Source organism: Bidens hawaiensis, unplaced genomic scaffold (assembly GCF_021521415.1).
Source record: "Bidens hawaiensis isolate Kalapana, Puna unplaced genomic scaffold, B.hawaiensis_p1.1 tig00043517_1, whole genome shotgun sequence".
NCBI lineage: Eukaryota > Viridiplantae > Streptophyta > Magnoliopsida > Asterales > Asteraceae > Bidens > Bidens hawaiensis.
Window position 1 is genome coordinate 19,218 of NW_027505836.1, and position 14,091 is coordinate 33,308.

Sequence of the window (14,091 nt, forward strand, 5' to 3'; positions counted from 1 at the left end):
CCAGACCAGCCTCCTTCTTTAGCCATCCTGAGCCGAGATTGAAATACGGAAACAGCAGCAGATTTCTTCACCCCCTCCATAGCCTCATAAACCTTCACCAAGCATTTAGCTTCCTGATGGACCAGTTCCTTCTTAGCCATTGCCAGCTTCAATTTCACGTCGTCCAGCTCTTTAGTCTTCTTATCAAGAAGACTGGTCTTTGTGACTCCTATCTTCATTAGTTCAGAGATACGAATGTGGGCTTCACGGAGTTCGAGGCTCATGGCAGCGAACCGGGAGGAAAGATACTCGAGGCCCTACAAGGATAAAGAATCATCAATATAAATTATCTTCAAAATATAGGAGACCGTGAGAAACTGAAAAAATACCTGCTGAGTCTTATTCACGGCATCATGGAAATCAATGTCATGCACGGGAATGGATTCACTGGTCTCTTGATTCTTCCGCTTTTTAGAGCCCTTTACGCGGCTGCCTTCTGGTCGAGGGATAGAACTGGGGACATGTTCCTTCTTGATGGTGCTTCGGGTGGATACCATGCTGTCAATATCTACAAGAGTAAAAGCAGAAGCAGACTTGCCTACAAATACACAGGTTAGTATCTCTGATCCTTAACAATCATACTAACATCTCGAATGTTTCTTACCTAACATAACGGAACTCGAGGACGGAAATGGTTCTTGAAAGCTTGACTGAAGATAAAACGTTCTCTCTTCCTCGTCAGTAAGGAAGAAGGAGGTAAGCTTATCCTCGGTTTCTCCGGTGGGAGGAGCGATCTCAAAGAGCTTCAAAGCTGCAAAAAACCAAAGAATATATATCAGTTACAAAGATGTCAGCACATATTTTCAAGATACAGTATCCTACTTTTGGAAACCCAGGGATACGGAAGGGTTTCGGGCTGTGGAAGAGAATCTCTCCTAACAAAGAAAAATTGTCTCTTCCACTAATCATTATTCTGGGTGTTTTTCAAAACCAAAGGAGATCGACCGGATTTAATTTTAAGGAGATATCTTGAAGACCCATGGCTGCGAAGGTCATACACCGAAGCAAGCTCCGAAAGGGTAAGATCTAGGGCATGGTCAGTAATTAACCTCTCTAAAACGAACAAGGTCCTCCAAACCAGGGGCATGGTTTGGGCATAACTAAGACCCGTTTTGGAAAAGAACTCGGTGGTAAAGGTAGGAAATGGATAAGAAAAACCGATTTTAAACGGGAAGCAAATCCAGGTTTTAGAAACAAAATCAGAAGATAAAGCGACATCAAAAGGTCGGAAAACAGTTCCAGCAGGAAAACAACCCCGAGATCGAAGGTTCGTGATATCGGCGTTGCCAAAGATACATATCTCATTCACAGGACTTGCGAGAAGATTCTAAGACACAAAATCCTCAATACCGGAAGGACGAAGTTTCGGACTCATGATTTAAGAAGAAAGAAAAGAGAAAATTTACCTGGATAGAAGAGAGGATTGATGGAAATGATATTTATCCAAGTAATTATAAGGCCGACTTAGGGTTTACCCAAAGAACGGATGGGTGACACGTGTATCAACAATCTACCACATATGCAAAGATTTGAAATTCAAAATTCAAAAATTTTACAGCTATAATGCATATCTACAGCCGTTAAAATTTGGAGACAATTGTTAGGGCACGGATTTTCAGTATCCTTAGCAAACAGTATTCAGGCTAATCTAGGATACGGTATCCTCCAGAGGTGACAGGTATCCTAATTACATTATTTAACTAACACATTGTCAGCTACTTTCTTTATTTATCAGGTTAAATACCGTTGCCATGATCTCCCAAAGACTCGCACTTGCTGTTATTAGAGCGTGGCCGATAAGGAAACGTGCTGATTGAAGGGCTAACAGCTAATTGGACTGATTCCTTAGTTTCCTAAATTATAGGCAATAGTTGTTAGACTTTGTTTATTATAAATAGAGCTCTAAACAATGATCATACACACACTCTAGCACTCGAGAACTTACTAGTACTCGCATTTTTTGTAATCACGATCAAGTTTGAGCTCTGCACTTGTAATCACCTTTATTATTAATAAACTGGTGGTGATAGTTTTCACCACCCGGGGTTTTTTGCTTATTATCCCAAGGATAACGAGTTTTTTCCTCGCAACAAATCTTTGTGTTCAAGCCATTTTTATTAGCACCAAGTCCCATTTTACTAATTTGGTTGTAAAATCACTATTGTCAATTTTTGACCAAAACCCGTTATTATTATTATTATTTTTTATTAAGTTTATTTATTTTTTTTGAAAAAAATCAATTTATGATATAAATAAAATCATTTTACGTACACATTGAATAGATATAAGCACAGATGTAATCATTTTTTCATATACAGTATGTACTTATTTGTTTTATTTATAACTTTATTATTTGGATTATCTCGTGTGTTACACGGGCTCTAAAACTAGTTATTATATGTATAGAAATAGTTATAACATTGTCCCCTCAACTTTTATAAATTTAAGAAATACTTACAACTTTAAACCTTCATCTTTTCCCATTTATTCCTTTTGATATTAATTGTAAAACATCTTCCCACCAATGATTTTCCAACGGCCGTAACCTTTTCATACGTTAATATATATTTTTTTAAAAACTGTACCATAAAATGAGCATTTTATTGTCTTTAATTTGGGTATAGTATTGCTATAGTTTTTTTCAATTAAAAAAAATTAACACGTTATGTATGGACGTTCACAATTCGATTTTAATAGTTTCTAAGTTAAACTGTGAGTCAAACCGTTATTTGATATTTTATCATTGAAAACCAAAATTGAACCTTTGAAAATTTAAATTGAATCGTTACTAACGGTTTGGCTTCACGCATTGAGTTTCAATAGTAAGTTTGCAGTTCTGTCTAGTTTTGTATGGCCGATTTTCGATATAAACCGTAAACCAAACCGTTTGCTATTGTTTTGAACATTCAAAACCGGTTAATCAAAAGTGTTGATTGGTTTAAACATTTTCAAGGTTTCAAACGAACCTTAAACACCGGCCGTACCGTTGCGAGGTTACAAACGCACGAACACCGGCTTCCTTTGCGCTTAGTGTGTATATATATATATTATACGGGGTAAAACCTAGGAAGTTTGTAAATCACAATAGCCTGCCCGCCTGTGAGAAACCAAGCCAGCACAAGATATTGTTTTGTTGTATATAGAAAATTAGGGTTAGGGTTTTACGTGATGGAGGTTGAAGAAGAACAAGAAGCCATCTCAACCGAATCAAATCAAATCTTCACGGAAAACACCACCACTACCCAAAAGCCACAACAAGTCTTGGCATTGACCGGTGGCGTTGTGGCGGAGGGTTTGAATGATGACATCAGCAAGGGGGTTGACGTGGCAGCGGTGGAGTGTGGCGGTGGTGAGGAGGAGGATGCTAACGGAGAGTGTACGGGCTTGGGTGAGGATTCGGTGGTTCAGAAAGATGAGGAGGATGATGAAGTGAGAGAGCAGGCGGTGGAGTGTGGTGGTGGTCAGGATACTAGTGGAGACGCTGCCGTGGTTCCGAAAGACGAGAGGGATCAGTTTAAGAATGAAAGTGATAATAATATTGACAATGCTGAAGGAGGCGAAGCAGTTGTTGTTAAGGAAGAAGAAAAAACACAAGAGCAAGTTCTTTTTGCACAAGTAGGCTCTGATGATGGTCGGGTGGATAATGCTCAAAGAGATGAACCGGTTGTTAAGGACGAAGAGATGCTAGTTGCAGATAAAGAGACTTCTGATGTTAAACAAGAACCACTTGTTAACGAAGAAGAAGAAATGGTAGAGGAAGCTGCTGATGCCAACAAAGAAGGCGAGACCATTGGTGCTTTACAAAATGATGATGAAGAGAAATCTTTACATACAGAATTAGAGATTGACAAACCATTAGATACAGAAATGGAGAATGTCAAATCGTTAGATACAGAAACAACAACGGAGAATGAGAAACCGTTATTAGATACAGAATCAGAGATACAGGCTGAGAAAGCATTGGATACCCAAGTGGAAAATGAGAAATCATTACATACAGAAACAGAGATGGAGGCTGAGAAAGCATCGGATACAGTAATGGAGACTGAGAAATCATCAGCTATAGAATTAGAGACCGTGAAATCATTGGATACAGAAACAGAGATGGAGGCTGAGAAAGCATCGGATACAGTAATGGAGACTGAGAAATCATTAGCTACAGAAATAGAGACCGAGAAATCATTGGATACAGAAGTGGAGACCGAGAAATTGTTGGATACAGAAATGGAGGCCGAGAAATCACAGGATACAGAAATGGAGAATGAGGAAGAAGCAAAGACTGAGACGGAATCATCTACAAAAGGCGGTGGAGGAAAACGGAAAAGAGGAAAAGCTACCACGAAGTCTCCGGCTACACAAAGGAAGATAATTGAGGATGATGTTTGTTTCATTTGCTATGATGGTGGAGATCTTGTGCTGTGTGATAGGAGGTGAGTGAACGTGGCAATTGATGATTCGTTATGAGTTTGTTCACATGGTTTGAATTAACTGGATTTGTTGGTTTTCTTTCTGCAGGAATTGCCCTAAAGCTTATCACGCAGCCTGTGTTAATCGGGATGAAGCTTTCTTCCAATCCAAGGGTAGTTGGACTTGTGGTGAGTTGGTTTTCTGTTTATTATACCAGTACAGTTTTGTTTGTACCTTATAGTTAAACAGTCAATTTATAACTTATCGTATTGAATGGCTTATTGGTTCATATATTTACATGTGTTTATAATCATCCCAGTTAGGGTTCAGCAGGGCATATCTAAGTTTTGGATGATGATATGAAATTAAAGCAAAGATGTAGATAAAGTTTGGGCCTTTTTGTTTTAAAAGCATATTAGCTTTTGAGTCATCTATCATATTCATATGCTGTTTGTGGTTTTTTAACCATATACATTGACTAGCATTCTGATAATATTTACCATGGATTTCAGGTTGGCACTTGTGCAGTCACTGTGAGAAAAAGGCAGAGTACATGTGTTATACTTGCACACATTCTTTGTGCAAAGCATGCGCTAAAGCCTCTGATATGCTATGTGTAAGAGAGAAAGAGAAGAGAGGCTTATGTAGCGCTTGCATAAAAGTTGTGATGTCAATTGAAAAAGGTGGAAAACAGGTAATTGATGTGTAATATTAGCTTATAAAACACAAATATGAGAACAAGTAGCTTAAGATTGTTCGCTTTATTTTATAGGGAGATTTGAACTTTGATGACAAGAATAGCTGGGAGCATCTTTTCAAGGATTACTGGATAGAAACAAAAGAAAAGCATAATTTGACATTAACTGAACTTGAGCAAGCCAAGAGTTTTTGTAAAGACGACAATGTTTCGGGTTCAGACAATCCTCCTGAAAACTTAAAAACACGAAAAAGCAAAAGAAACACAAAAAAACACAAGTCAAACAAGGAAGATGACTCTGTGGAACTCGAGCCTGAAAACGCTGAGTGGGTATCAAAAGATCTTTTAGAATTTGTGAACCACATGAGAAACGGTGATGCCTCTGCTATCTCTCAATCCGAAGTACAAGACATGTTGTTTGAATACATTAAAAGAAACAAACTTCGTGATCCGAACCATAAGAGTCAAATAATTTGTGACGCGAGGCTTGAAAACCTTTTTGGTAAACCACGAGTGGCGCATATTGAAATGTTGAAGCTTCTAGAATCTCATTTTCTTGTGAAAGAAGATTCTCAGATAGATGATGTTCAAGGGAATGTTGTTGATACTGATATTAGCCCGGTTGATGATAAAGACAAGAAACGTAAAGGGCGAAAGAAAAGTGATAGACGGGGTCCGCAATCCAACCGGGAAGATTATGCTGCTATTGATATTCACAACATAAATTTGATTTACTTGCGCCGCAAGTTAGTGGAGGATCTGCTTGATGATATGGAAAAATTTCATGATATCATTGTTGGTACTTTTGTTAGAATAAGAATTTCTGGAGCTCATCAGAAGCAGGACATATATAGACTGGTGCAAGTTACAGGTATGTGTTGTCATTTAACTTTAAACAAACGAACGATCGAACACTAACAATTAAATGAATGAAGGTTTCCTGTTCGTGTCTGTCCGTTAAGAAAATGGACGTGCTCGTTTTTGTTTGTTCATTGAATGTATAACCGAACGGTATAGAATGTAAACGGATGAACACAACTGAACATAAAGAAATGAACGTAACTAGCAAAAACCAATTAAAAGTTAATGTGAACAACAATGTGTTGGGCCTAAAATGAAGTTGACTAATTTTTAATGGACCTAAAAAATTTTAATGAATATAAATGAGCGTAAACGGACTAACTTAAACAAATGTAAACTGAAACATAAATGAACATAAACGGACAGACATAACGAATTTAAATGAACGAACTTTCACAGCATAAATAAATGAATGAGACATGTACTTGTGTTAATTCGTTTTAACTAAATGGATATAAACAGCTGGTCATGTTTGTTCGTTTATTAAACGGACAGACATAAACAAACTTTCCGCTGATCGTGAAATGGTTCATTGAACATTCAGTTTGTTTACAGGCCTAATTTTAATGATGTTAAAGGAGATTGTTGGTGTAATAAATTCAATTGACTTTTGTGTTAGGTACTAGTGAAGCATCATGGTATACACTTAGCAAAAGGACAACATGTACAATGCTTGAAATCTTAAATCTTGACAAAAAGGAGACCATTTCCATTGATAGCATTTCAAATCAGGATTTCATGGAGGTGATTGGATCTAATTTGTTATTGAGCCCTCTTTTTGATTAAATAATAAATTTATTTTTTTTGTTTTTTTGTTATCATAGGATGAATGCAAACGTCTGCGACAAAGTATAAAGTGTGGGCTTATAAATAGACTGACTGTGGTATGTTTTACACCATTATTATATCATGCTGATTAGAATATTCCAAAAAAACATTTCTTTTAACGCTTGCTGTTGTTATATAGGGAGATGTTCTGGACAAAGCCATGGAAATTCAGCCGGTTCGGGTCAATGACGTAAGTTCTGTACAGTTGACTTTTTTGTTCATGAAACCGTCTTGCTGGATCTTTTTAGATGAACCATGAACAGGTCAAATTAAATAATAGTGGTTCGTAATGGGCTAATTCTGCTATGGTTTAAAAAAGTTTGTTGATTTTGCAGTGGTTTGAAACAGAGATTGTGCGGCTTAATCATCTTCGTGATCGAGCAAGTGATTTAGGGCGTAAGAAGGAATATCCTTTTTTTTAAAACTTTACTGTTGTATACTTTCTGGTTACTTTTTTCCTTGTATCAAATTTGGTCACACACAGATACATAAATATATATAATCATGTGGATGGATTTTTTTTTATCACAATATACTGAAACATTAGTGATCCTTAACTTGCATTACGCTTAGAGAATGTGTAGAGAAGTTAAACGTGTTAAAGACACCTGAAGAACGGGCCCGCAGGCTAGAAGAGGTCCCATTAATACATGAGGATCCTACTATGGATCCAGAATACGGGTCCGAAGATGACACCGACCCCGATGATAAGAAACAAGGTGCTTTTCTTTTAAGTTTAGACTTTTGAATTTATCTTTTATTGTCTAGAAGTAGAGACGGGTGGGTGAATTCAGGCCAGGCCGGGTTGACCAATGACCACAAACACTTTTTGGTCAAATTTTTGAAAACTCCCTAGAAGTAACCAAATCTCATTCGACTTTTTTTATTTGACCCGTTTAAGCAGAATCATATAAGAGATCAGACAGTTTCAGATTCAACAGAAGAGGAGATTACACTTCCAAAGAATCTTGGACTCCTCGAGGTTCTTCAGGAAAAAGTCAGGTTACAGAATCTTGGAGCGGGACCCCTCGTGGTGGTTCTTCTGGGAAAAACCATGAATTCACAGAATCTTGGAGTAGGACCCCCAGAAGTTCTTCAGCCAAGAATCTTGAATTTGCAGAATCTTGGAGCAGGACCCCACAAAGTTCTTCAAGCAAAACTTATGAATTCTCTAAAAATTTGTCAAGTAAAAGTTTCTCCATCAAAGCGGAAGATGCAACTACTAGTTTCAAGGCACATAAGGAAAATTCGCGGGACCCGTTTGTGCAACAACCAATCATATCAGAGAAGCCGAATGTAGAATCAGCTCCTAAAATAAATGAAAGTGAGAAAATGTGGCATTATAAAGATCCATCTGAAAAAATTCAAGGCCCGTTTTCGATGGTCCAGTTGCGCAAGTGGAGCAAAAACGGTTATTTTCCTGTCGGGTTGAAAATATGGCGAAAAACTGACAAGGAAGATGATGGGATTTTATTAACTGACGCATTAGAAGGTAAGTTTAAACTTGGCCCGAGAGCAGTAAGTCAAGATGGTCAAAATTTGACCCGTAATCTTCCGTCTCCCACACCAAACAAAGCCAATGTTGGTTGGAATGCAGGGCAAACGGGCCCGGTCCCGGGCCCAGGCCCACTAATAGGTCCTAATCCACCTTTGGTTGCACGTGGAAACAATGATGGTAATTTAGCCGGGTCTATTGGTGTTTCTACATTTCAATCTTATGATCCTTCCACCAATACTGTCTCGGCTCCAGTTGCGGCTGCGGGTGCGCCACAAAATGTTGACCCGGGTGTTCAGAATCCGGTCCAGTTTTATCAATTAGGCCAACCGGTAGCACCACCTGACAGTAACATGCAGGCTCAAATGGTTCAGTCTGTAAGCGGTCAAAACCCTCAGGGTTGGCCCCAGAATATGCAACCGAACCCGTCTATGAATATGGCTGGACTACAACCGATGGTCTATAACCAATGGCCTGGTGTTCCAACAATGGTTCAGAACCCAGTTGGTAGCTTTATGCCCGTACCCCAAGACCAGTGGGCCCAACAGTACCCGTTTTCCGTCAATCAACCCACTATGCAACAACCACAGCAACAATTACCACCGAATCTTAATTGGGGTGCAATGGCTGCGAATCCAAACATGGGCTGGGTTGGCCCAAATACTGGAAACACAATGAATTGGGCCCCCATGGTTCAAGGCTCGCAAGCAGTTGATCCAAACTGGGCTATGCAAGCGGGTTGGGTTGGACCCATGCCTAATCAAAGCTGGGTGGCTACTCCAACTCAAGTACCGGTGGTTGCTGGAAATGGGAACCCGGGATGGGTGGGACCCGTGCCACCTGGCGCTAATCAAGTGGCTCCTGGTGCTGGTTGGGTTGCACCAAATGTGAACCAAGCACCACCTGCTGATATGAACACTGGGTGGGTCGGTGGACCTGCGAATCAAGGTGCACCGGTTCCAAACCAGGGTTGGGTCCCACCTGCTGGGAACCAAGGACCACCGCCGCCACCTGGAACCGCCAGCCCAAACTGGGGTCCGCAGAACCGTGGCGGCAATCGGGGTGGAAACGAGAACCGAGGTAGTCACTCAGGAGCGAGGAGGAACAGAGGAGGTTTTGGTTCAGATGGTAGCAGGAGGAGTTTTAATAATAATAGCCAGCAAGAGTCGTTCCATAGAGATGGTGGGTCGATGGATAAGGATGACGGGTCGGTTCATGGAGATGGTTGTGACCAGTAGGCTGCCCTGCCCGTTTGAAGAAAGAGTTTTGTTTAGGGCAGTTGAAGTGGTTGTACAGCAATTTTTGAATTAGACTGACTTCTGGTGTTGATGTTATAGAACTCTTTTTTGCAGTTTTTGGACAAACTTAAAGCGGCCTTTTACATTTACATGTGCTAATTTACTTTATGTTTTCAGCTTTTAATTACTCTTGATTGTTATATAAGTTTGTTTTATTTTTATATTAAATAATTTATTTATATATAACTAAATGTAGATTTTGAAGTCGTCGTGATATGGTGAATTGGTTGTGCCCTGTCATTAGTCGTTTTTCTGAGGCCCCTTTAGTTGTGCCAATCAATCCGCCTCGCTTTTGATTGGGGTAGCTGGCTGCATGAAATACAGACTAACCAGTAAACTGAGGCGTTGAAGCACAAACCGAGCAATACTAATCAACATTTGATAAGCTTGATAATATATTGGAATGAACTTGTTATTTGTTTGCACTTTTGCAGCATTATCTCTCAGACGTTATTTTACACATGGATTTTTTTGGCATGGATATTTTCAACCCAAAAAAACTTACTGCAAACAAATTTCGAATTGTTATAATTGATTTTAAACTAACAACTTGGTGTGTTATACATGAATATAGAACTAGGTCATGGGCTAAACAATATTTAACCATAGAAAGTATTTGTTGTTTTTCTATAAAATTCATAATTTACATATCACATGGCATGTGTATGGCCAACACATGGTTATTATTTTTAATAGCTCGTCCATGTGTTGATATTTAAACTCCTCACTAAAATTAAATTAATGAATCTAAAGTGAATGTTCTTCCTTCATTGATTAAGTTTTAATTGTTATTGGTGCTTTAGTTTCTGGTGTTGAATAACTCAATAACGACCAAACTTCAAATAAACTAACTGTTATAGTATTAGAAACAATTTATAAATTAGTGAGAAATGGGTGATTAGTGATCACTATTGGAATAAGCGCGATGAGAGTTGTGATCACTATCAAACCCAGACCAGAGTGGTCGCTACCTTATTGCTGGGTCATTATAAGATAAGTTTGTTAACATGTATGTCGTTGTAGTTGTAACAACTTTTTTTTTAATAAAATCCAAGTTAAAATAGAAACAAGGGATTCACACATAGGATATATTTAAAATTTCATTCTAGAATAATAGAAAATTTCAAGTTAGACCAGACCTTACACAAACTCATCATTTATGTCTATATAAATTTTCTTGATGCTTTTTTTTGAAGGCCAATGGATTAATTAAAAACAAAAAATGAACACTCCCAAGCCAAAGCCCGGAACAAGGAAACAAAAATACAATGAAAAGAAAACAAAGAAACACAAGATTACATGAAACTAAACCAATTTACCTACCCATGACCGTCATTTTGATTCTGCTCATTACCTATAAGAAGGACGTTGCCTTTATATCACTAACCAACATAGCGATTGAGACATGTTTATTGTTTGAAAAAAAAATCATTTCTCGATTTCCATAATAACCAAAAAGTAACTAATGTATCAATTTACTCTTTTCCTTTCTTAAGTTTACTTTGATTGGAAGCTCTAATATGTCTTGTATAGAATTAAAATATCCCAAAGTAGGTATTTAGACCCATGAGTGACCAAATAATTCTAGCAAAGTGGCAATGTACCATCACATCCATAGCATTTTTCGGACAAGTACTGTAACATTCGTTATTTTTTTGTTTCGTTTTACCCGGCCCGTACTATATAATTAGGGTTTTGAATTATTAATAAAAGTTCTTTTATTCATTTATCATGTGTTGGTATTCTTACAACTCGTTTATGTATTTAAAATATCAAGTTTTAGCGTTAAAAGGACCAATATCTAAACTATAGGGGCTAGTCTTGTAAAAGAAAGAAATGTGGAGGCTCAACCTCACCGTGTCAAGCGACGAAGGAGCTTGGGCCGGCTACGTGACGCGGGCAGCCAGTGGTCATCAACTAGTTCATTTTGCAGCTGGTTCAGCTTGTTTATGCACTTGTTTACCCGTTTTGACTCATTTTATCCGCAAATCTTCATCCAGTTTGAGCTAGGATTCAAATTTAAGACCTCTGGAACATTTCTTCATCATTATCTATCAAAAACACGTTATTTATATCCATTAATTTGAATGATAAACCGAATTTGGTTTTTATCATGTTTTATTTGAAGTTTGAGCTATCAATTGGATTTAGTGATATAACTTCAAGCTTTGTTTTGATTCCTATATAAACAAGTATTCCTCTACCTTCACTCTCTGCTATCAAACCCATCAAACACTCTCTCATTCCCGAATCAAAGTATTAAAACAAGTATTCTTCAAGTCTTGACCTTTCAAAGTCAAATAGATCTAGATCTTAACTCTTTCATATCTACTATCAATTGATGTGTAAGTTTCTTTATGAATTGTTATGAGCTCTAAAATGAAAGCCCTCAATCAATTTCAATGGATTTGAGGGATTTCATGTTCAATTTTGTCAATCTCAATCTAGGGTTTATGTTGGAAACTAAATTATGGCTTTTTGATTACACTATGAATTGACCCGAATTAGCTTCTGACTTTTCAATGCTTTGTGTTTGTAATTAAGTTTTGGACATGTTGGACCCGAATTCAATCTCATAACGACATTCGGACTGACTACGAACCGAACACTCGCTTAAAGTTCAATTTCTTTATTTTTATGTTAAATCTTAGATTTTATTATTAATTTTTATCCGTTTTAGTTTTATTTTAACTTTGTAATGTGTGTTTGAATTTTAGGGCTCATTAATTTCACAAAATGAAATGGAATTAGAATTGGGATTTTCATAGGATTTGGAATCTGAACATTCCAATAGGAATTGAAATTTGAAGGAATTGAAATCCAATTCCATTCTTGATGTGTTCGTTTGGCAAATGAATTGCAATCTTCACCACAAATGAATTGAATTTTTTTTAAACAAGGATAACAGCGGAAATATTTTAGTTTTTTTAGATTTGTTAGACTTTTTGTTTTTTATTTATATATTGCATTATGATTTTTTTATTATTATTATTTTTGAATTTTTTAGGGGTTTTCTATTAAGATAAAAAACCCCTAAAAAATTCAAAAAATAAAATAAAATAAAAAATTACTAACTCAAAATATAAATAAAAAACAAAAAAAGTTAAAAACTAAAATGTTTTATTCGTTATCCTCGTTCAAAAAAAAAAACAAAAACAAAAACTCGAGAAAAGATTCCAATGAATTCACTTGAAATCTTCCATGTTTTGAAAGGATTTGGAATCCCTTTATTTAAATGAATTTAAAAGAATTGAATTTCAATTCTAATTCCAATTCTTGACAACTGTACACATCAAAATAGAATTAAGATTCAAATTCCAACGAAACGAGCACGCTATGTCATTGGATTTTAATTCCAATTTCTTTGAATTCCCACGAATTATGTGAAACGAACACGCCCTAGAGTTTTCTCAAGTTCGGTTTGGTTAACTCGCTTAAAAGGGTTTTCTTCTAATTAATTATTTTCTTTCACTTGTCAACTATATAAGGTGAGTAATTCACACATATTTTTCCGCTTTATTTTGGGGGTATCATATGTACCACAAATTATATTATTTAGTTTAAACGAGTCCTCAACCACAATTCGTACTAATGCGTTTACTTGCAATTGCTCGTTAATTGTTATGTGCTTATTTGTCAAAGTGTTAATTTATTGTTATGGTGAACATCATCCTCATCGATATAATCATATACAGCCATCCTAGTAGCTTGACTTAGTGTCATGATGAACATATTTTATTGTTTATTATTTAAATTAATTATTGTAGTTACCGCATCCGCATTGAATTGTTATTTAATATTACATATATATCAAAAACTTGTGTATTGCTCACCAGTCGTTGTGTTGGCAAAAGTATATATTTTACGTATGTTGCGGGCGGTTATATTAGATGAAGGAAGTTTGAAACAAGTAGATGATATCTTTAGGATATCAATGAACAATTATCATGATTTTATTTGCTTTGAATTTTGGGTTATGTTTATTTGAATTTATGTGATGTACTTTGGTTATTTTAAATTAAATAATTAGTTATTGTCACTATTATTGTTAGTGTCTTGTGAGTTACTATGCAATCAGTTGCGCCCCGTCATTTCCGTCGTAGGTTGGAGTGTGACAAGTACCACAGATAATCAATGAGTTCCTGAGTTTTTTTTCTCTATTTCTGGATTGATAAAATACTTTGATTTCTTATCTTTGTGATAACATGATCATATCTTGCATGATCGACATGATAATTTATATTATAATATTACTTATTCAATAATTTGATTGATTTATGCGAGTTGATTTTCTGTTACGATAAATTGATGAAACAACGGCGATTTCAATTGCGGCTTCAACAACTACAATAGCTATAACAAAAATAGAAAAAAATGGATCCTTTTAGTTGATTAAAAAAAATCAAAACATGTTACAAAATTGAGATTAACTGCATTTTATATAAGAGCATGTTTGGGATTAAGTT

At 36.6% G+C, this 14,091-nt stretch overlaps 1 protein-coding gene across 1 annotated transcript; it reads left to right on the plus strand.

Annotated features, from left to right (window-relative positions):
* Positions 1 to 3,974: 3,974 nt before the first annotated feature.
* On the plus strand, positions 3,975 to 9,565 carry LOC143615543 (zinc finger CCCH domain-containing protein 19-like). The gene is made up of 10 exons (XM_077088645.1): positions 3,975 to 4,469; positions 4,555 to 4,634; positions 4,959 to 5,140; positions 5,219 to 6,014; positions 6,624 to 6,748; positions 6,829 to 6,888; positions 6,972 to 7,022; positions 7,168 to 7,238; positions 7,400 to 7,551; positions 7,737 to 9,565. The coding sequence occupies exons 1-10, from the start codon at positions 4,048 to 4,050 to the stop codon at positions 9,563 to 9,565; spliced, it is 3,768 nt and encodes a 1,255-aa protein (XP_076944760.1). The 5' UTR covers positions 3,975 to 4,047.
* The last annotated feature ends 4,526 nt before the right edge of the window (positions 9,566 to 14,091 follow it).

Coding starts and splice junctions, on each gene's coding strand:
- LOC143615543 (XM_077088645.1), top strand. CDS start 4,048: ATGGAGGCTGAGAAAGCATCGGATACAGTAATGGAGACTGAGAAATCA. Junction 7,023..7,167: donor AGCCGGTTCGGGTCAATGAC/GTAAGTTCTGTA, acceptor TTGATTTTGCAG/TGGTTTGAAACAGAGATTGT. Junction 7,239..7,399: donor GATTTAGGGCGTAAGAAGGA/ATATCCTTTTTT, acceptor AACTTGCATTAC/GCTTAGAGAATGTGTAGAGA.